Raw genomic sequence first — 24,615 nt, forward strand, 5'->3', positions numbered from 1 at the left:
CCAATAATCTTAAGCAAGGTATGAAACACTGAAGAGTAGGTGATGATGGAAGCATAATCCCAATTCAAACTAAGGAAAAATAAAAACACAACATATGTGATTGATCAGCTCCCCAACTGGTGTTGCTAAGGACTCACAGCGTGTCTAGAATTTTGAAACAATTCATGTTTAATTTTTTAATGTGTTTGGCCCACGTAAGACACCTATCAAAAAACAAACCTAAAAATTTAGCATCAGGAAAAATAGAAATTGGCTCTTCATTAATTAAGAAAGACATGTGGAATAAAAATGTAAGACAAGAAAAGATTACAGGTTTTGTTTTCTAAGGTGAAGACGAACATAAAACAATAAAAAACATTAAACAGGTGGCTGCACACATTTAGTAATACTGTTGATGGCTACAGCAAACAAGGTGACAGTTAATACACTTCCTTAATACACTCCATTCTCTACGGTGATTCTATCTGATAAAAAATCTCCAACACAAATACGAAAAGTTCAGTCATTTAAGAAACCTGTAATAGAGGCAATCATATTGCCTTTGACTTCCCATTCTTTAAGAGTGTTTAGAATACTACATGTTGTACACTTTCCTGATATCAAAGAATATAGGGATAAGGTGCTGGTGGAGCAGAAATGTATTGTGGACAGCTGAGTGACACAAGATGGTCGATGGAAGATCATCCTTGGTGGAAAGCCCACTGTTCTGGAGATATAAAGGGTATGTTTTTCTAAATACCATGTAAGCCTTTGGTTTACTATTCTTTCCACCAGTTTGCACAAAATGCTCATCAAGAAGATAATGCAGCGGTTTGAGTCTTTACCAGGTTTAAACAAAATGGCCTCCAACCAGATGATTAGGAAGACTTGTATAGAGAACTAACCATTATAAATACTCTATGGTTATTGTACTGCCCAACTGGGAAGGTGTGAGAGCATACTGATATGAATGTTGTCAGGTCCAGGAGAAGTGTCATGCGAGTTTTTTACTGTATGCGACAATTCGTTTTAAGTAAAGGAGCATTTAATTCACAGACTGAATCAACAAAGTTAAATGGTAGTATTCATTGTTTTGAATTTCATGTTTATATATTAGTATTTTTTGAATTATTATTTTTGAAGATGTTTAAATGTACAAATTTATAATTAGAAAAACAAAAAAATGATGATGACAAAGAAAATACAGCAAAAGAAACAGTAAATCCATATGACATAATTAAACCTTGTACAAGTAATAAAAAGTATAAATCTGATCGTCCAACACACGAAAGATTGCTTGAACTTTGGGTTCACATAGCTGGAGAAGAAAGTCAACCTATTCCTCTTTGTGTCATATGCAAAAAAACATTATTGAAGAGTGTAATGGTACCAAGTAAATTAAAAGACCACTCCAATATAAAACATCCAAATCTTATTTCAAAAGATAAAAATTACTTTCAAAAATTGTTAACAAAAGAAAAACAAGCCACATTTTTTGAAAGAAAGTTAAGTGTTTCAGAAAAGGCTCAGGTTGCTTATTATGAAATGTCTGAATTGATTGCTTTAAAAGTAAAACCTTAATATTGTTGAGGAAATTATTTTACCTGGTTGTCAAAAAATTGTTAAAACAATGTTAAGCGATGAAGCAAAAGTTGATATTTAAGTTGAAGTTTCCAATGATACAGTATATCTAAGAATCTTTCATGTAACATTGAAGAGAATACTACCAAAGTACTTACAAATAATGCGTTTTCATTGTAAAATGACGAAAGTAAAGATAATTCTGGAAAAGCTCAATTAATGGCATTTGGTCAGTTTGTTCATGATAATGCAATAATAAATCAGTTCTTGTACTGTTGAGAATTATCTGGTTACACCATAGGACAAAATAGTTTTTGTGCAATAAATTCATATTTTCACCAAATAGGTATTTTGTGTAATTTCTGTGTTGGAATTTGCATAGATGCTGCTCCATGTATGATTGGTTTGATAAAAGGATTTGTAACGATTTTAAAAGAGCACAATCCAAATATTCTATTTACTCATTGTTTTTTTTTACATTGAGAAGCTCTTACGACAACAAAAGCTTTACCAAATGATTTGAGAATAGTTTTTAATCAAACAATTAAAATGGTTAATTTTATAAAATTAAGACCATTAAAATGTTGCCTATTCACACAATTGTGCCAAACTATAGAATTTAAATATGAATTTTTTATTATTGCATACTGAGGTTAGATGGCTAAGTTTTATTAAGAGTAACCTACTTGAAATGAAAACTTTTAAATACAATGCTTTATTTGAAAATCAAAGGAAAACAAAATCTTCCTTTTTGTTAATTTATTAAAACTGATACATGGTGTGCTAAATTAGCATACTTGTCAGATATATTTACTGCTTTTAATCGTCTCAATATAAGTATGCAGGGACCAAATGAAAATATTCTAAATTAAACTGAAAATTATTTTGATTCCAAAAAACATTCTTATTCTGAAAAATTAAAGCTGAAAAGGGTAATTTAGATAAATTTGAAAATGTTCCAAAACACTGCTGTGACAAGAGAGAATCAACAACAGTCAAGCTCTTTTACATAGCTAATGTTTTAATGAAATCAAGAGGAAAAATATTTTCCAACAGCGCATAGAAAAATATGACTGGATAATGAATCCTTTCTTAATAATGCTGAATCCGTTTTTGATTTGTCAATGAATAAAGAGGATGTTATTTCTTTATTAGCACATAAAAACTGGAAATTAAAACATTCTGAAATGTCATTGATGCTTTTTGGATATCACTTCAAAACGTTTACCAGTTGTATCAGACAGAGTTTTAGTAATTTTACTACAATTTTTGACATCGTATTTCGAAATCTATATGAATTTGGAATTTCAACGTTGATATAAAATTCCACTGTCTTTTTGCGGCCTAACAAAAATGAAATAATAATAACACCAACCTCAAATTTTTCATTAAAATTTAATTATTCTGTAAAACGGTATTTTGTATTGTATTACGAAAAATAGCAATAAACACAAAGATCTTATAAAAAATGTGATTGTTAATTTTAAATTATTGTTCAGAATACTTTAGTGTGCTGCAAAATTTTCAAATATTAGGAGGTATTCCTCAAAAGAAAAAAGGTTGAGAACCACTGTTCTAGAGGAACAGCAGATATGTCCCATGAAATCTTACTATTAATGATAGGGATTGAATTTGTGTGAGTATATTTTTTTTTGTATATTTAAAGCATTAAACTCTGTGGCTTGGTGAGAGATACAGATTGCAAATATGCTATTACTTGAAGGGGACAGAGATTTTTATAGCGACAATAGGGATGAAGATAGTGATATCCTTGTAGCTGACAACTTGTTTGTATTAAGATAGAAACTTCATCACTTTCTCTACTGTCTATAAAACAGTCATATCTCTAACACAAATAGCCTTTGAATGTAATCGCATCTTACTAGCTGGAGGAGGTGCATTTCTACACATGCATTTAATAATTTCATTAATTAATGTTCTCATGAGCTCATTAATACTCTTAACATTTTCAATGCAGAACCTTGAATTTTCCACTGGATAATATTCATAAAGGCAATTACAGATATAGAATCACAGACATGTATATAAATCAATTAATTATGGGTGATTTTTCTTTTTAGAACTTTTAATTTTAATAAAACTCCAATGTCCTGGGGTCAAGTGGTTATCCACCAGAATATGAGGTGATGGATGAGGAGAGTTTGAAAAATGGGAATTTGCAGACAACAACACAGAGGGAATGTTTGTGGGCTCCTTTAAATTGCCTTAGCTTGTGGGCTCTCCTGGGCTCCATTCCGGAAGTTCAGTGTCTTTTTATATTCTCTTCATGTAGCCAAAAAAGATAGTTTCTGCTTGGTACAAATTTTGAGAATTACCTTCTCTTCTTTAAAAGTTGGTCAATCTTGTAAGCGAGCTGAATGTGATCCATTACATTTAGCACATTTTTTTTACTCCTGGCAGTTAGTCATTGTCAACTTCTTTAACACATCTGACATATTTCAGTTTTTGAGCAAGTTGTTGTAGTGTGGCCACACCCTTGACAGAGGAAACATCGCTATGGGTTGGGGATGAATGACTGTACTTAAACCGACAGGTAACCTACTTCTATTTTCTCTAGTAGTAAGAGAAGGTTGAACATTAATTTATTAGGAAGGAGTAGGTGCTTTCATTCTACTCTGATGGTTTCATTATTTGCTTCATCTCTAAAACACTTGGGGACAAAGCTCATAGGCTATTTCAGTAATGTTAATCTACAGAAGGTCCCAGCAAAAAATTACTCCTTGGGTGATATTTAATGTTTTGTGGCATATTGCACTTATGTTTATAGCAACCAAATTGGTGAAACAAAAGAAAGATCAACTCTGGTCATCATTAAACGTTTTGATCAGTATTGATTCATACCTTAATTTCTTGACGTTCTTCAGTGAACCACTTGATCCTGTTACTACTACTTTACTGATCAGGAAAGGTGAAACCTTATGAAGGGAGCCAGCAACCTTCTTGATTATTTTGAGGAACTACAAATTTTATGTTTTTATATTGTAAACAGGATTTGTCACTATTTCAATTATTATCTTCTTCCAAACTGTTATCATCAGACAATGGTTAGAGAATCTTTTTCACAAGCCTTAAATTGGTGGTTTTTTCAGATAGACCACCAACCAACATTGCTATTATTTCAAGATGTAGCAAATGGAATCAGCTTTAATCTTTCTCACGCGTTATGATATTGAGGGGGAAGAGTTTTTAAAGTCTAACGTTACTGGTGATGAAACTTGGATCCGGTATGAATCCAGAAACCAAAGAACAGTCTACGCAGTGGATGCACACTTATTCTCTAAAAAAGCCAAAAAATTTTGGACATTGAGCAACAGGAAAGCAATGCCTAACGTTTTTTGGGACTATAAAGGTGTCTTGTTGGTGGACTTTATGGAGCAAAGGACAATAATAACAAAGGAAGTGTATTGTGAATCTTTACATCACCTCCGCAGAGCGATCAAGAACAAACGACGAGGCATGCTCTTATCTGGCATAGTTTTGACACACAACAATGCACGACCGCACTGTACCAATGTGACTCAAGACCTTCTCAATAACTTCAAGCGGGAAGTTTTCGATCATCCACCGTATAGTCCAGACCTAGCACCTAGTGATTTTCACCTCTTTCGAGATTGAAGGCATGATTGGGCGGACAACACTTCGTCACCAACAAAGAACTTCAGAAGACAGTCAAGATATACCTTATCTCACTGGCAGCAAACTTCTTTGAAGGGGCACTGGAAAGCTGATGTCACAATATGACAAATGCCCAATCATTTGGCAATTATATAGAAAAATAAGTTAGATACTACTCAAATTTTAGTAACAAAATCATTTTGTCATGTCAATGTGTCTTTTTTTTATAGCTCATGTGAGGTTGAAGAAAAAACAGCCCTCATATGTCAGCATGCCAAACCTATGAAAATACAGGTGATGTATAATGCTACAAGCTGACTTTCAAATTGTTCATCAAAGGCACTAGCTGTATAGCTGGATATGTATAGCACTAGCTATGTATAGCTGGATACTAGATCGTGGATACTGGTGTTCTTTGGTGATTGGGTTTCAATTAACCACACACCTCAGGAATGGTCGACCTGAGACTGTACAAGACTACACTTCATTTACATTCATACACATAATCCTCATTCATCTTCTTAAGTAATACCTTACGGTGGTTCCAGAGGCTAAACAGAACAAAAGAAAGCATAATTACAGATGGTAATTAAGCATAATGCTTTCTTTATCATCTACTACTCACTACAGAAAGCAATACTGACTGGATTTTTGCATCTCAGGTACTTTTACATGTGTCACAACTATAAGAAACACTCAGACACAAAGAATTAAGCAACAAATTAATGTATCCACTCTCTTATAAAAAAACAATGGCATCAACAACTGTCACAATATTAGTACTTGACACATAAATACATAACATATATATGAGTATATCCTCTTTTATGGTTACAATAAATACATTACTTCAACTAAGTATTCTCTTAATGCAATTTTCTTTTAAATTATTATTGACTAAAAAGAAAAAAAAACATACCCATGGCCAGGCAAGGTCCTAATTTCCAGGCCAGCATTAATAATGGAAAATTCCATGGAATAATCTGCCCACATACTCCAACTGGTTCATGTCTGGTATAAGCAAAATATTTCCCATCCATAGGTATAGTTTTACCATGATTTTTATCAGCCCAACCAGCAAAGTACCGAAACACCTTTACACTGGCAGCAACATCGACACTTAATGCTTGCGTGTATGGTTTGCCATTATCTAAAGTCTCCAAACTCTGTAAATAATACAGTCACTCTGAATATACAAGGTCTGTAAATAAAGTAATGATACTAATTTTTTTTGGCAGCCAAAGTGGCAACACTGTAAAGTTACTAGTAAACATATGGTTATATGAACAGCTGATTTATATTGGATATTAATATTTTTTGTCTTTTGTTGCCATATGAGACGTAAACAAACTTTTTGTGAAACGAGTTTTTGTTGTGCATTTCAAAAATGGGTGATACTGATCATGAGCAACGTTGTGCAATCAAGTTTTACGTTAAACTTAGTGAGAATGTTACTGAAACTTTTTCAAAATTGAAAAGGGCATATGGAGATGATGCTCTGTCACAAGTCCAAGTTTTTAGGTGGTTTAAAGTATTTTCAGATGGCCGGAAATCAGTTGCAGACAATTCACACTCTGAAATACCATTGACGTCAAAAAGTGATGACAATGTTAAGTGAATCAGAGACTTGATCTGGTACAACTGGTGATTAACAGTCTTTGACTAACTGATTACAGAACAATTGAATTTGAAATATACCACAGTCCATAAAATTTTGACAAACAAATTGGACATGAGAAAAGTTTATGCAAAATTAGTCCCAAAAAACCTCACTGTTGAACAGAAAAATAGAAGTATGCCGCAATCTTCTAGGGTGAATTGTAACTGATCCTGATTTTCTAGAAAATGTTACTACCGGTGATGAATCTTGGATTACTTGAGTACAATCCAGAAACAAACACCAGAGCATGAAGAGGCACGCTTCAAACTCACCACGTCCAAATAAAAGCAAAAATGAGCAAATCAAAAATCAAAACCATGCTAATTTGTTTCTTCAATAGTAGTGGCATTGTCCATAAGGAGGTTTTGCCTAAAGGACAGACTGTAAATCACTATGTTTACTGAGAAATTCTTAAGACTGTGGAAAAGAGTTGCCCGCGTAAGACCAGCCATCCAAGACAACTGGATGGTACATCATGACAATGCATCCTTATCATACTGCACTCTCAATTAATGTTTTTTGGTAAAGAAAAACATTCCTGTAGTTCCTCAACCATCTTATTCACCTGACTTCAGTCTCTGTGACTTTTTCCTGTTCCCGACTTTAATAAAATACCTCAAAGGACACCATTTTGGAACAGTAGAAAACATTTTAAAAAATGTAATCGACCAACTGAAGGATATTCCGGTTTCTGAGTTCCAACACTGCTATGAAAAGTGAGAAAACCGTTTGAAGCATTGCGTGGCTTCCCAAGGGAACTATTTCAGAGGTGATAGAGTCCATGTATAATTGGATTGTAAATAAAATGTTTTTCTGAACCAGTCACATTACTTTATTTACAGACCTCGTATGTGAAAATCATTAACAGTAATAGTACGTAAAAACACACATTTTGGTGGTTAGTGAGGAGTAATGAGTAATGTTAGTGAGGAGTAATGTCAGTAACCTGCTAAATAAAATGAAAATTTTTCTTTGAAGTGTTGTTGAAAATATTACAAATGGTTTACACAGATCTAAGTGAAGTAATACTGTTTCATATGAGTATATAATTTAGTTTTGTAACGGGGACAAAACATTTGTTCACCATTGCAACCATTGACTCTTGATGAATGGTATTTGATAAAATGCTGGGAATGATTACCGATAATTCGGTAAGAGGACAGGCAATATGTAGTGGGGGATCTTGACAGTAGTACTGTTCAACGACAATGACATTCATTAAATGAGATTAAGGTAGGAACCTGAAAGTGGTAACTAGCAGAACATTTAAAATGTTTTAGGCTAAGGTGTTGCTGGTGATAAATCCAGAAGCTAGTACCGAGGTGTCTTTTCTCCTCCCAATCATCATCTCCAACTGTATGACCTATAAATGAAGTTGCCAACTAAGATCCACAGCTAGTGATAACCAAATATTGCAAGAAAAGAAGCCTCATCTCAATAATCCAACTCATCATAATAATAAGAGCAAGTGTTGCAGTTGGAGCAGTGGTATTAATTGTGACAATGTTGATGGATTTGAGGGCAACATGCATCCAGGCAAGAATCTGTGACTATAGCTTCATTTCTGATCCCAAAAGTGGGAGGAATCAGTCAAGATCCACCACCACAAGGTTTCCTACTATCAAACAGCAAAAGCGGCCATTCTATATGGATCTGCTCAGAGAACAACCTGTGAATAGTGAAGTGCAAAATGAAGACTTAAGTACAGAATAACTTTGAGTTGTGAATTAAAATGATAACACTAGATTCAAGACTGGTAATCACTCTTTCATAAGAGGAGTAAGAGTATAATGTATTGTTAATAGTAGTAATTATAATGTCGGATAAACATAGAGAGGAGAAGTAAGATGCTTTGTGACATTCACAAGGCAATGATATTTAACACTATAAATGTAACACTATTATTAATATGTTTTAATTTAAGTATTTTATATAACTTTATAACTTTTTTACACAAGTGAATAAAATTTTTCTTATGTATCAAAATTTGTTTGTAAGACTGACTTGTGGTTGGGGTACTTTAGTGCAAATTTTATAAGTACAGTATGGCCTGCCATTTTTTTGACAATTAATGTAAGGTTGAGAAGTAATATTTTGCATGAAGCTGTGGTTTACTGTTCTTTTGCACTGTAGTACGTGTGTGTGTGTGTATGTGTACACACGCATGCGCATGAAGGTAATGTTTTGATTGATAAACTGCTTATTGACTAAAGCTGGAAAAGTTGAGTACCCTCTTCCACTTAAATGTAAATATGTTACAATATTCAATATAAAAATAGTTATTAACTAACAATTATTACAGTTTACACACATTATAAAAATGATAATTATATACAAATATACAGAGTGTATCACAAAGTTCTCCAGGGATATTTATAACCTATTCTACTGATGAAAATAATGAAAAAGGTTCACATAAATATATTCCTAAAATGCTTTGTTTGCAAGTTACGGCTAGTGAAAGATTTTGCTCGAATTTCAGCTACCCCAGTGAAATTTTGTACTGAAATTTTTAGGACATTAATTAATGGGCAGAATTAGTGATTTGTTATGGTTTTTGACCTGAAAGATCGAATAAAGGTTAACCATATCTGCAGTAGTTCTTGAGAAATCTGAGGTAAAAAACCCTGTATTTTATGTTTGACATACAATAATTTTGTTAAATGGGTTATAAACAATTAAAACTTTTAAATGAATTCTGAATTACATTAGACCAAAGTACATTATTTATATCAATTTAAAATAAATGTTAAATAACTAGCCTGCCATTTTCAAAACATTTCTTAACACACTTCTGTACTGCTTTTGTTATTCATTTTAGTTCCTCAGGGCTTAAGTTGCTCAGCTGCATCCATAATGTGGACAACTCCGCACAAGATTTATTATTGTTTTATATACAATATTTTCTATCCATTCCAGATGCAAAAATCTAATAGTGTTAAATCAGGTGATTTTGATGCATAGGAATGTGGATCTCTATGGCTGATACATCTTTTGAGGAAAATGATTTAAGTGAGTGGATAAGGTTCAAGAGAAGAGGGGAGGCATGCCATCGTGCTATAAGTATACTTTGTGTCTCAACGCTAGAGGAGTATTTTCAAGCAGCTGCAGTAATTCTACCTGAAGAAAGTGCAAGTAGATCTCAGCATTTAAGCAGGCCAGGTAATATGAAAGGTCCAAACAGTTGATTGTGAAGGCACACCAAAATCAGTATTGAAAATTGCCTTCCACCATTTCATGGGGATTTACTTCTTTTCATGTATGCTTACGCATAAATTGTTGACATCATCTTGAGTGAAATTTGCCTTGTCAGTAAACAAAACACATTGTAGAGTTATCAATTTGTATTCAACCAGTTGCAGGAAGTGAAACTATCATCTTCTGGGTGTAGATGTTGAACAGGCTATTTATAAAAGGGATAAAACTAGTTTAAGTGTCCTTCAAACCATCGAATGCAAAACTCTGATCTGCTCAGAAAGATGCCATGTACTGAACGCTTGGACTGCACTGAACTGCATCGATACTAATTTCATTAATAACAGTGCACAGATCGTTCACAGCTGGTATAAATACTAAATAGTGAAACTGTTTCCAGAAGATTGAGAAAAGTTGTGCTAATTGTTTTGGGATCTGGAATTCTGTGATTCGGAGGAAATAATGTTTCATATTCTACAGCAACAGCTACATTAATAACCCAAATTGAATACCCTATTACCATTTTATTCTGTTGTAAATAAGTACAGCATTACTTTAATGACAAACTGATTATGTTCAAACTAAAATTCACAGAAAACCTTCACTAATGACAGCATAGTTCACAGTACCTGATGTACACCATGTGTCTTACACAATGATTTAAACACTAATACCAGTATTGCACATTGTTGACTGGCTGTTGTTATTTTACTGCCAACTTTGAAATAATATTTTTTCAAATAATTTATTGCATTTCTGTCATTAATAAAAAAATTATTATCTAAACAATTTTTATTTTATAATTGTTGTGTAATTTCCAGTTTTAAAAATTTTTAACAGAAAATCTTGTTTTAAAAAATTTGGTTTTTATTTATATTAAATAAGTACTTTTCTGACAAATGTAGTAATGCACTCTAAATAAAATTCAAATTTGTTATTGTTTTATTCAACTTATCTTACACAGTTTTGTTCAGAATTAAATTCTCTATAATTTTTGTTTTTTACGTTTTATATGTTTATAACCCAAAGTTATTGTACGTCAACCATAAAAACAGGGATTTTACCTCAGATTTCTCAAAAACTATTAGATACAGTCAAAACTAGCAGATACAGGTTTGGAGTCTATTCTATTTGATTTTTCAGGTCAAAAACAATATGAAATCAATAATTTTGCCCCTTAATTAATGACCTAAAAGTTTCACTAAGAACTCATTTCACCGGGGCAGCTGAAATCCGAGCAATCTTCCTCCAATAGCCGTAACTCGCAAATGAAACTTTTTTGAACATTTTCCATTATTTTCATGAGTACAATGGGTTATGAAAGTCCCAGGAGAACTTTGTGGTATATTCTGTATATTTATAAGAAATACTTAAAAAAATAATATAACAAAATCTTTATAATAAAAATTCAAATAATACAGGTTACTTTAACACACAGAAAGATTTATTGTAGATACTAATTCTATATACACGCAGCGTTTTTAACACTGCCCCTTTAGGATTCAGGCTTTGAATGCTATTTTTGGTACAACTGTACTGGAATAAATAAATAAATAATAATAATAATAATGTATGGGAAACAATACTTAAATAAATATTAATATTTTATTTTTTGTTCCAAAGTTTCTTTGCTATCGAATTCCTTAATTTTTTAAAAATTATCAAGTATATATTTTGGTTTTTTACTGCAAATGTTTGCAAAGACTAGGGCACCAACAAAGTAATCTCTCTGTTAATTTATTTTTAACCATTTCAGACACCTATAGTGCTATGTTACATGATCAAAAGATAAATTCTAAAGACATTTTGGGCCTTTCATAGTGTTGAAAAGTTTTTACTATACTACATCTGTATATGAAATTAAAAAATAAGTAAAAGAAAATGGTAATATATTCACTATGTTCTTAAACTGCGTATCAAGGCTACAGGTACTGAAATAAACCTTGGTATACCTTGTTGTTCACTTGTGAAACTGTTATTTCTCCTTATCAAAATTCTCATCTATGAGGGAGAGTCAAAAATTAAATACAGTTACACCTTACACCAGAAAAGGGGACTATGAATCGGCGGAAGTTACAGTGAAATGTTGTAAAACAAGCTGAAGCCAGCAATTCACAACAAATGCTGAGGTCTACTGTTGAAGAAAGTATTGTTGTTGCAAGACCATGCCTCCATGCACATGGTTCGCCCCACATTCAAAGCATCAATAAGTTGAATTTTGAGGTTCTGAAACAACCTCCCTATAGCCCAGATCTTGCTCCCTCCAACTTTCATCTGTTTAGGCCCCTCAAGGATGCTTTGAGAGGTCATCGATTTTCCACAGACTTACATGTGTAAAAACCAGAGCAAAAGAAGCTTCACGATCAACCGAAAACCTACTTCTTGGAAGGAATACGCAAGCGTTGGGATTGCTAGACTAAGTGCATTGACTGACTAGGAAAGTGACTATGTAGAAAAATGATGTACATGTCAAACCTCTATCTTTGTGTAAATTAATCGTAAAACGGAAAGTGTTGATAATTTTTGGCTCATCTCGTATATCCAAACCCAGATTCTTTATTACTAACATTGGATTCTCTTTTTATAAGATTTTTATTTTAAACAATTTATTAAAACCCAAAAATCATATATTTATACTTAATAGTATTTTAATCTAAGCAATGTGTAACTCATCCACTTGTAAAGTCAATCAAGTTTTTCATACAAAATTTTAATTACATCATTTAAATGCTCAATCATACAAATGAAATAAATTGGAAAATCATAGCAACTAGCAAGCATTTTGCTTTAATAATTCAACTTGCAATTTAATTAATAGATAAGGGAAACAACAAAGCTGAGAGGGTTGATTCTTGTGCAATATTTTTGAAAGCATCCAACCGTGAAGACACTGTGTGTGTGTACGTATATATGTATGTATGTGTGTGTGTGTGTGTGTGAGAGTTTTGTGACTCTGGATTATGATTATTCTTGATATTATTAATAAACCTTTAGGAAGTTTATTGTAAAAGAAAAATGCTGATGCAGAAATTATACAGAAGGTAATTATTATGATTAATTGTTATAAATGAACAAAACAAATTAATGCTAATATTCATTTGAACATTTAAATTTGAATCAACTGTGTTTGTGATAACTGATCTGTGTGAGTTACTGTGTTCAAGTTGAGACGAGATGGCTGCCAGAACCTGCCACTATTCAGGTTGAGCTAAGCTTATCTGAATAGCAGTGCTTGCCAAGGTATGTAATCTCTCATTGGCGCTTGGATGAAAATGGTTATGCAGCCGTATAGAATATTATGTACAGGGTAATCTCTAGACTAAGTTGGTTATAGTGCAGCAAGTTTGGTTATGATATTGTTAAGAGTTGTTAAAGGTTAAATTTTCATTAAGTTACTTGATTTTTCAAAATTATTGAGTCATTTAAACTGATTTGAAATTTATAATTATTTAAGAATTTGAGTATAGTTATTTTTTAGCCTGATCTGCGATCCATTTGGCAGATAAAGGCTAAAAGAAGTGCTACAAAAGAACTTCTTTAGCTGTTTTATTTGCTTAACTTTCATGCCCTAGTTGACAGTAGAAAAAACTAACACTAAAGAAAAAATGAATTTTCACCCACAACACTAAACATGTTTCTGAAAGATTTTTTGAGAGAGTTAAAAAAAAAAACCATCATTTGAAAATTTGTCTTAACCTGAGAAATATGTTTGAAAAACCTGTTTTTTCTTGTCTGTGTAGGAGTGAGACTTGGTGACACTCTTATAACTTGAAAACAATAAAAGCACCAAGGCAATGGAAAATTGCCTTGAAGTTGATTCAGTGTTAGAAACATACTTTGTATTGATTAGATTTCTTATATTAACAGTCTTAGAGATGAAATTTTTTCCTCCTGGAAAAACTCTGAATCAGACATTTTATTTGGAGAGATGTAAAGTTGAAAAGGTTATGCACTAGTTCTCAAAAAAACAACCAAACATGTGGAGAAGCTGCAATCCTCACCAAAAGATCTACCTGAACTGAGCTTTTATTACAAACAGAAAAAATGAGGAACAAATACATAAAGTCAAAAAAATAATAATTTTGAAGGAGACTATAGAGTAAGTTGTTTAAAACCTAATAGGCAACTTTAAAAAAATATGATTTTTGTGTCTCCCTCATAATAATAATTAATTCAAATAATTCTGAGAATTCTCATGCAAGTAACGATAAGTTCAGCTTTTTGGGTACCAAATAAAGTGTAGCACAACAGTCGGTCCTCAAGTGTTCACAAATTATAAAACAAAATTCTTAATTCATATTGTAGTAATAAAATTTGAAAATGAAAAAAGTATAACCTTCATGCAATGAACAGTAAAAAATTGCTTACTGCAATATATCCAGCATCCCTTTCAATTAAATCAGCTAGTTTGTTGATTAACTGGCCACGAGCTGACGCATCCAATGTTCTCCAACGTGAAGAGAGTTCAAAAGCTTCGGAAGCAGCTTCTACAGCTAAGTCTATGTCAGCCTGAAATGAAATGTAAATATATGTTTAAAAATTATACAAATATGAATTTTAATCACAATATAGGCATTTTATTTTTAATTATTATTAAAATCATGAATAATCTACGAACATTTACCCCAAAAAAGGGACAAAATCTACCTTCCTTTCACTACATGAAAATGTACTACTATCAGCACAAAGGAAGCTGAATCTAATTTTCTTGGAAATTTTTTATGTTGATAATGGCCGTTAAAAGTGATGTATGTTGCTTTACTTACTACTTAAGTGATTCTATGCTGTAGCCAAAATGTAATTTCATAACCGTTTTAAAATTTAGAAACTGCTTGATTTAGCAAGTTATCCAATAAGTTAGCCTTCCACTTGCTATCATACTTTGCTTTAACTGGAACAACTACTTCATCAGCCTATTTTCCTATTATAATCGAAAATTTATATTCAAAGGAGAAATAGAGAAAACAAGAGAGGTCACATACATAAGAGGGACTTTTTACCTGGATGATGAAAATGAACAGATGCCCAAACTGCTCTAGTTGGAACTATAATAAGTAAGTAAAATCAACACACTTAGGTATTAAATATTTAGTGACTGTAACGTATAATGAAACTGCTTCCAAAAATATATAGCCAGTATTATTATCAAAATCAGCAATATTTTAATCATAAAATACAAAACAATTAAAACAACGCCATTCTTTAAACCATGTACTTAAACAGGTATGAGACTTTGATCAGGTAAAAGGTTAATGAACTTTAACATAATAAACATCTAAAATTAGGATTTTTAGTAACAGTTATAAGTATATTTAAATATGAAATTTTCTTTATAAAGCTATTCTACACGTGTAAAAGAGTACTCTAATTATCCAGTAACATGGCAATAGAAAATCTGAAGTAGTTGGCAGTGGGCTATTTTTTATAGCTTCTTGGACAGAAATTTGGAGTTAGTTAACATTATTTTTACTATTGCATCACTCAGACATGAATACGTAGTTAACATTATTTATTACTATTACATCACCCTGACATGAATACATTTATTTGGTTACAGTTTCAGTTAAAATAAAAAAAAAGGCTGGTGGGCTCATGTCTAAATTATTATTTAATTATCTCTAAATAATCAAGTCATTAGGGGAGATTAATAAAAGGCTAAGTTTTTCTATACATTCTTCTTCAATCATTAAAAAAATTGATTTATTATTTTTTATAATTATTTTATACAATAATTTCTTGGTATTTACTTGACAAATTTTTAACATTCAATAGATCATATGACCTCCTCTATGAATCATGAGTCCTTGCCGTTGGTGAGGGGGCTTGAGTGCTCAGTGATACAGATTAGCTGGACCGAAGGTGCAACCATATCGGAGAGGTATCTGTTGAGAGCCAGACTAAGGAATGATTCCTGAAAGAGGGCAGCAGCTCTTTCAGTAGTTGTTAGGGGCGTGAGTCAGGATGACTTAAACAGCCATATCAACATCACTCAGTCCTCTGAGTACTGCGCAGCTGAAAGCAATGGAAAACTACACCTGCTTTTTTTCCAAGAAAATGTGGCTCTCTGCATTTTTATATAGCAATGATGGAGGCGCCTTCCTTGGTAAAATATTCCGGAGATAAACTAGTCCCCCGTTCGGATCTCCGGGCGGGGACTACTAAGGAAGGGGTCACCAGAAAATTAAAAAATAACATTCTACGAGTCGGAGTGTGGAATGTTAGAAGTTTAAAAAAGGTTGGTAGGCTAGAAAATTTAAAAAGGGAAATGGATAGGATAAATGTGGTTGTAGTAGGAATTAGTGAGGTTCGGTGGGAAGAGGAAGGCGACTTTTGGTCAGGTGATTTTAGAATAATTAACTCAGCTTCAAATAATGGGCAGGCAGGAGTAGGTTTCATAATGAACAAGAAGATAGGGAAGAGAGTAGAATATTTCAAAACGCATAACGATAGAATCACTGTAATAAGGATAAAATCAAAACCTAAACCGACAACGATTGTTAATGTCTATATGCCTACAAGCGCCCATGATGATGATGTGGTAGAGTGTGTATATGAAGAGATTGATGAAACAATTAAACACGTAAAAGGAGATGAAAATTTAATAATAGTTGGAGATTGAAATGCAAGCATTGGAAAAGGCAAGGAAGGAAATATAGTGGGTGAATACGGGCTGGGCAAAAGGAATGAAAGAGGGGACCGACTTATAGAGTTTTGCACGAAATATAATTTAGTAATTGCCAACACCCAATTTAAAAATCATAATAGAAGAATATACACTTGGAAAAAGCCAGGCGATACTGCAAGGTATCAGATAGATTATATCATGGTTAAACAAAGATTTAGAAATCAACTCGTTGACTGCAAAACTTACCCAGGAGCAGACATTGATAGCAACCATAATTTGGTGATAATGAAATGTAGATTGAGGTTTAAAAACCTGAAGAAAAGGTGTCAGATGAATCGGTGGAATTTAGAGAAGCTTGAGGAAGAGGAGGTAAAGAAGATTTTGGAGGAGGACATCGCAAGAGGTCTGAGTAAAAAAGATAAGGTAGAAAATGTAGAAGAAGAATGGGAGAATGTTAAAAAGGAATTTCTTAAATCAGCAGAAAAACCTTGGGTTTCGGACGATATATTGCAGCTGATGGATGAACGTAGAAAATATAAGAATGCTAGTGATGAAGAAAGTAAAAAGAACTACCGACAATTAAGAAATGCTATAAACAGGAAGTGCAAACTAGCGAAAGAAGAGTGGATTAAAGAAAAGTGTTCAGAAGTGGAAAGAGAAATGAACATTGGTAAAACAGACGGAGCATACAGGAAAGTTAAGGAAAATTTTGGGGTACATAAATTAAAATCTAATAATGTGTTAAACAAAGATGGTACACCAATAAATAATACGAAAGGTAAAGTCGATAGATGGGTGGAATATATTGAAGAGTTATACGGAGGAAATGAATTAGAAAATGGTGTTATAGAGGAAGAAGAGGAAGTTGAGGATGATGAAATGGGAGAAACAATACTGAGATCTGAATTTAAGAGAGCATTAAAAGATTTAAATAGCAGAAAGGCTCCTGGAATAGACGGAATACCTGTAGAATTACTGCACAGTGCAGGTGAGGAAGCGATTGATAGATTATACAAGCTGGTGTGTAATATTTATGAAAAAGGGGAAGTTCCGTCAGAATTAAAAAAAAGTGTTATAGTCAGTATACCAAAGAAAGCAGGGGCAGATAAATGTGAATAATACAGAACAATTAATTTAACTAGTCATGCATCAAAAATCTTAACTAGAATTCTATACAGAAGAATTGAGAGGAGAGTGGAAGAAGTGTTAGGAGAAGACCAATTTGGTTCCAGGAAAAGTATAGGGACAAGGGAAGCAATTTTAGGCCTCAGATTAAGAGTAGAAGGAAGATTAAAGAAAAACAAATCAACATACTTGGCGTTTATAGACCTTCCTTCCTTTTTCCTGTTTAGCCTCCAGTAACTACTGTTTAGATAATTCTTCAGAGGATGAATGAGGATGATATGTATGAGTGTAAATGAAGTGTAGTCTTGTTCATTCTCAGTCCGACCATTCCTGAGATGTGTGGTTAATTGATACCCAACCACCAAAGAACACCGGTATCCACGATCTAGCATTCAAATCCGTGTAAAAATAACTGGCTTTACTAGGACTTGAACGCTGTAACTGTCGACTTCCAAATCAGCTGATTTGGGAAGACGCGTTAACCACTAGACCAACCCGGTGGGTGGCATTTATAGGCCTAGAAAAGACATTCGATAACGTAGACTGGAATAAAATGTTCAGCATTTTAAAAAAAAAAAATTAGGGTTCAAATACAGAGATAGAAGAACAATTGCTAACATGTACAGGAACCAAACAGCAACAGTAATAATTGAAGAACATAAGAAAGAAGCCCTAATAAGAAAGGGAGTCCGACAAGGATGTTCCCTATCTCTGTTACTTTTTAATCTTTACATGGAACTAGCAGTTAATGATGTTAAAGAACAATTTAGATTCAGAGTAACAGTACAAGGTGAAAAGATAAAGATGCTACGATTTGCTGATGATATAGTAATTCTAGCCGAGAGTAAAAAGGATTGAGAAGAAACAATGAACGGCATAGATGAAGTCCTACGCAAGAACTATCGCATGAAAATAAACAAGAACAAAACAAAAGTAATGAAATGTGGTAGAAATAACAAAGATGGACCACTGAATGTGAAAATAGGAGGAGAAAAGATTATGGAGGTAGAAGAATTTTGTTATTTGGGAAGTAGAATTACTAAAGATGGACGAAGCCGGAGCAATATAAAATGCCGAATAGCACAAGCTAAACGAGCCTTCAGTAAGAAATATAATTTGTTTACATCAAAAATTAATTTAAATGTCTGGAAAAGATTTTTGAAAGTGTATGTTTGGAGTGTCGCTTTATATGGAAGTGAAACTTGGACAATCGGAGTATCTGAGAAGAAAAGATTAGAAGCTTTTGAAATGTGGTGCTATAGGAGAATGTTAAAAATCAGATGGATGGATAAAGTGACAAATGAAGAGGTATTGCGGCAAATAGATGAAGAAAGAAGCATTTGGAAAAAATGTAGTTAAAAGAAGAGACAGACTTATAGGCCACATACTAAGGCATCCTGGAATAGTTGCTTTAATATTGGAAGGACAGGTAGAAGGAAAAAATTGTGTAGGCAGGCCATGTTTGGAATATGTAAAACAAATTGTTAGGGTTGTAGGATGTAGAGGGTATACTGAAATGAAACCACTAGCACTAGATAAGGAATCATGGAGAGCTGCATCAAACCAGTCGAATAAATGACTGAAGACAAAAAATAGAAAAGAAAAAAAAGATCACATGATTATACATTTACCTGGTTTTTTACTGAAAAGCATCGATAAATGGAGAAAATTTCTGCACTATAAAAAAACACTTTCCCCTATAAAATTATGACTGATGCACATGCATTATGAAATCATAGCTATGGCAATTTTTAAATATAAAAAATTAAGTTAATATTAAAAGTAAAATTAAATCATGATTTACAAGACAAATTTAAAGATTAAAAAAATGTTATACATTTTTTTTTTGCTATAAGTTAAAATTCACTGTTAAATTCAGATGAAAGGAATGTCACAGGAAAGGGAACCACTATGTCATAGGAATGTTACTACCACATATGATCTATACCAAAACAATTTTTCAAACAGATTAGTTATATATTTGAAATATGACAGTTAAATACAAATCTTAAATATAGTCATACTTTATAGGGTTGTTAAATCATCTTTTAACATGTTATAAACAGTTGTGATTAAAACTGCACTTACTATTTTACTTATTCTTTCAACAATCAACAAATTCACAGCCCAATCAATGTAAATAGTAATATTGTAACAAGAAAAGAGAAATTATGTTTTTTTTAATAATCTCCAAAAATAAGAGTTTTATTTAACATCGACAAAACACATTTTAAAAAAATATAGAATTCCTCTTAATATTAAATATTCCCTTTTAATTCAATTTTGGTTTAATTAATATGAAAAAAAATTGCCCAAGATGTAAAATTTTGAAATAATTCTTAGAATTTAATTTAACATTTTGGAATTATAAAAACTGACTTCTATGAAAAAAATTGCTGATAAAAGATTAATAACTTTTAAATTTAGCTGTAATTTGATTCATATTCCATTATTACATGACACAAAATAGATCCAAGTTATAACCAACAATTCTCAAAAATTGACTAGAAAAAATTTATTTTGGTTTTATTTACATTTTTTCATTGAATTTTAAAAAAATATATATAACTGAATTAATCAAGAATTAACTGAATGGATCAATTTACTGAACATGCAATCAAAAAAAAAAGTAAGTTTTTAGTTAAGTAATAATATTACAAGTGAGCTTTGATTAATGAAAAAAAATGTAGATTCCAAATATAGATTAAAAAATAAAGAAAAATATTTTTTAAGCAAATGAGAATTTTGAAAAATGTTTGTATGAAGTGTAGGATGGTGCTTTATAGCAATGAAAAGTTAACAATAAATAAGCAAAAAAGTCAAAGAACATATATAAACCTATTTTAGAAGGAGAATTTGACAGATAAATGGGGTCATAAGAGAGTAATTACAAGCAGGATCTAGTTCAAAGGAGTGGATATAATTTAATTTCTACTTAAAAATTACATAATAAAATATTCGATTAAAATGAGCCTTTTACAAAATATTATTATGTAACTGAATAAGTAGAAAAGATTCACATGAGGACGCATATACAAAAGTAAATATATGTGATTAATGATTAATACTCTCTATTTTGTGTTTAATAATGTTCAAGTAGATGATAAACCACTTGAACTTATAATCTGACCTTATCTAATGAATATTTTATATGAAATATGTACATATATTGGAAAGATAACTTAAAAAATTAAAAAAAAAAACTGTATCAATATAACTCCATGTAATGAACACTTTTAATGGCCAATATCTACATAGAATGGATATAAATGTTGATTCAGAAATTCAAAGAAAGTTCTTATATAAATGAGCCTGGAAATGCTTTGTTTTCTGTCAGTGATTTTTTTATCTTTGGTAGAAATGCATACCTCCTAAACAAATTCACATACCTTAAGGAAGTCAAATATTCAGCTTTAAATACACATTATTCAAAAAAAAAGAAAAGAAGCAAATGGCCTTTCTTTTTTTCTGTTTAGCCTCCGGAACCACCACAAGGTATTTCAGAGGATGTATGAGGAAGATATGAATGAATGTAAATGAAGTGTCATGTACAGTCTCAGGTTGACCATTCCTGAGATGTAAGGTTAATTGAAACCCAACCACCTAAGAACACTGGTATCCACAATCTAGTATTCAAATCCTTATAAAAGTCCTTTACTAGGATTTGAACCTTAGAACTTTTGACTTCGAAATCTGCTGATTTGCGATGACCAGCTAACCACTAAACCAGCCTGGTGGACAAGTAAATGGCCTTGTATAAATAATTGTAATATCACAAGTCACAACCAAAAATATCATAGCCATTCAAGAACATCTCATGCCCAGCTAATTAGAGAATGTGAGGGATGAAATAGTTTCCTTTGCCTTCTTCAATGAGCTTAAATACACAGCTACATATAAGCATGCCTAGTCCACAAAATGCAGGAGATATCAGCCCTACAAGTGACATCTTCACTCTGTTCACCATAAGGAATGGGTATACAGTGAACAACATTACTCTTAAGAGTAAATCACTTTGATGATTTTATCTCAGATGCTTTAAATGCACTAGAGTAGCAAGATAAACTGGAACAAATTGTAAAGGGTTTTTTAATACAATTTCAAACATCTGCACTGAGGTAGATAAAAGAAGATATAAGTTTTTCCCATTTTATTTAGAACAATAAAAGGTAAATTATTGCTCTTCTGTATGTCATCAACATATGAGGGTGAATTAAATATAAACTGTAATTTATTTTTATAAATTTATTGATTAATTTTATACATTTCATATTAAATGAAAATTATTTGTTTGTAATTACTTGAACCTTGCTTTTTGCAAATTTTTTCACTTCACTATAAATATGATCAACCTGTGAATTTTCTTGAAACTGGTGATGGTCAAGTTGTGAGGCTTAATGATTTGAAAATGTTAAAGCAAGTCAAAGACTGTTAAATCACTTTATAATAGATATGAATTATTGATATGAAAATGCACTCTATCAATGTTTGCCGGATGCCTTTGAGGAAAAATTATAGACCTTCCAGAGATATCTAATTCAGTTATAACAAGAAAATAACATTTTAATGGGTCAGATAAGAAATGCTGATCAATCAAACACCATTTACTTCAGCAAGCCCAAATATTCAACAATTAATGCTGTCTGTGATAAAACTGTTGGTTTGCATTTTCGAGGATATGAAAAACAGTGATGTACTGTCATGTTGATAAAACATGCAGATGATGAAACTTTACCCATTTATTTATTTAAAAGAAAAACCCTTCCAAAGAATGAAAAATCACCTGGTGGTGTCATTGTTAGGTGCCAAGAAAAAGATGTATGGATATAATGTGCTAGTTTTAGAGAGGGTAAAATGAATGTGAGTGCTCTTCTAAAATTGAAAAGTATGTTAGTGATGACAGTTTTCATGAATAATGTGAAAAAGACTTTGTGAAAATAAAATAGTGCAAGATTTTATATTTACTGGAATGATGTCATTACTCCAATCACTAGATGTTTGTATTTATTGACCTTTCAAGGCCCATTTGAAACACTTACATTCACAAAGGATGGTGAGACTACAGTCCATGAAATGACTCCAACAGGAAGACTGAAAAAGCTCAGTTTGACATAAATATGAAAGTGAATCTTGGCTGCACATGATCTTACTTCAAATGATTGGTAGTAAAGAGCTTTATGAAATGCTGCATTTCTAACAGCCTAGATGGAAGTAAAGACTGCCATATAGGATGATGAAGATGATTGTGCCCCTACTGAAACTGGAGATTAAAACGGCAATGAAAATTAAAAAATCAAGTAAAAATCCTTCTTTAGATTTACCATATCAATGTTTTAAGTTGCTTGTCTTTTAAAATGATCGTACAATATTTGCTACAATATGCTCTTCGTTCTTTTTTGTTGTCAACTAGCCTACTTCATATTTTAGCCTAGTCTATATTTTTTACAATATTTAACAATGCACTGTAATTTTTGTATGTAATGTAGTATTTAATGATTATTTAATTTTAAAGTACATATTTTAGTATTTAATTTTTATTGTACAAAAAATAAATTAAAAATTTTACATATTACTTTTCCCCAAAAACTACACTATTATTTTTCAGATTCACATCTTATTCGAGTAAATATATTATAATTATTGTATAAACACAAAGATTATTATTGTATAAATGAACAGAAAGAACTCTCATCACTAAATAAGTTATGATGTAATAATATAATTTAGCACACAGGAAGCAGTTTAAGTTTAGCATTAAATTAGGATTACAGCAAATTTTTCCTTAATTTTTATTACAGTTAGTGCAGCTGTTATTGAATGGTGTGAGTCAAAACTATAGCTAAACTATAATAATTGCTTCAAGTTTATGTGAAAAGACAAATGTCAAGAAAATAAAACTTAGTGAATACTTCACAAAACAACATACAAGTAAAAGTTGCTTTAACGACTTTTAACAAAAAAACATACAAGAAAAAGATATAATTAACTACAGTGACAAAAAGAAATGTCAAGTTTTAACTAGGTAAATCTCACTTAAATTATGACACCATGACCTTACAACCCTGATGCATATGCTACAGGAAATATCATCACCATATGTACATTCAATTCACCAAAAATAAATGAAAAGAAGTACATTAATTAAAACTCACAATGGATTTTCAAGATTATAATCTGTATGTTCAAGGTAAAAGTTAAATATAAAACTTGGTAACAATATTACATTTACATACAAAAAAACAATGATAAATAACATTACAAACAAAAATTCATTCTTTGAAGAAGCACACTTGTTTCAGCTCTTATTTATAAAAAGATACATGTAAACAGGTAAAATTATTTCTTCAAAAGAATAATAAATGAGTAAGACAGCAATAATAAATTTCACTGTTGTCAGTCCCATACAAAGTTTTCCATTCAAGGTGGATTTAAACCTGGAAGAAGTTGTGTAGAGCAAATTATTAATCTAAAATAAATTTTACTATAACAAAAAATTAAAAATCCATAATTAATTACAATTTTTATAGATTTTAAGAAAGCCAACAATTCCATCCACAGGGAATTTCTACTTAAAATCCTTGAAGAATTTAGAATAGATCCCAAGACAATAAACATTATAAAAGAAACAAAAAATCAAAATTGAAATTCTTAAGGGAACTTTCAGAACCATTCAAAATTAAAAATGGAGTAAGGCAAGGAGATAGACAGTCTCCAATCCTCTTTAAGTGTCCTAGAAAAAGTTATAAGAGAATGAGAGAAAGAATTCAAAAAGTTAAATATACACAAAAACATAAAAATGGGCAAAAACCTAAAT

General features: G+C 31.7%; 1 protein-coding gene across 1 annotated transcript in view; it reads right to left on the minus strand.

Annotated features, from left to right (window-relative positions):
• Positions 1–24,615, minus strand: part of Aldh (Aldehyde dehydrogenase) — a 78,868-nt gene that overhangs the window by 41,089 nt on the left and 13,164 nt on the right. Inside the window, exons 3-4 of the mRNA XM_075360356.1 lie at positions 14,420–14,560; positions 6,116–6,362 (exon numbers count right to left, since the gene is read on the minus strand). Of these exons, the coding sequence (XP_075216471.1) occupies positions 6,116–6,362; positions 14,420–14,560 (388 nt within the window). The remainder of the gene's footprint in view (positions 1–6,115; positions 6,363–14,419; positions 14,561–24,615) is intronic.

The sequence above is a fragment of the Lycorma delicatula genome, chromosome 1 (genome assembly GCF_047948215.1).
Source record: "Lycorma delicatula isolate Av1 chromosome 1, ASM4794821v1, whole genome shotgun sequence".
NCBI classification, from domain to species: domain Eukaryota; kingdom Metazoa; phylum Arthropoda; class Insecta; order Hemiptera; family Fulgoridae; genus Lycorma; species Lycorma delicatula.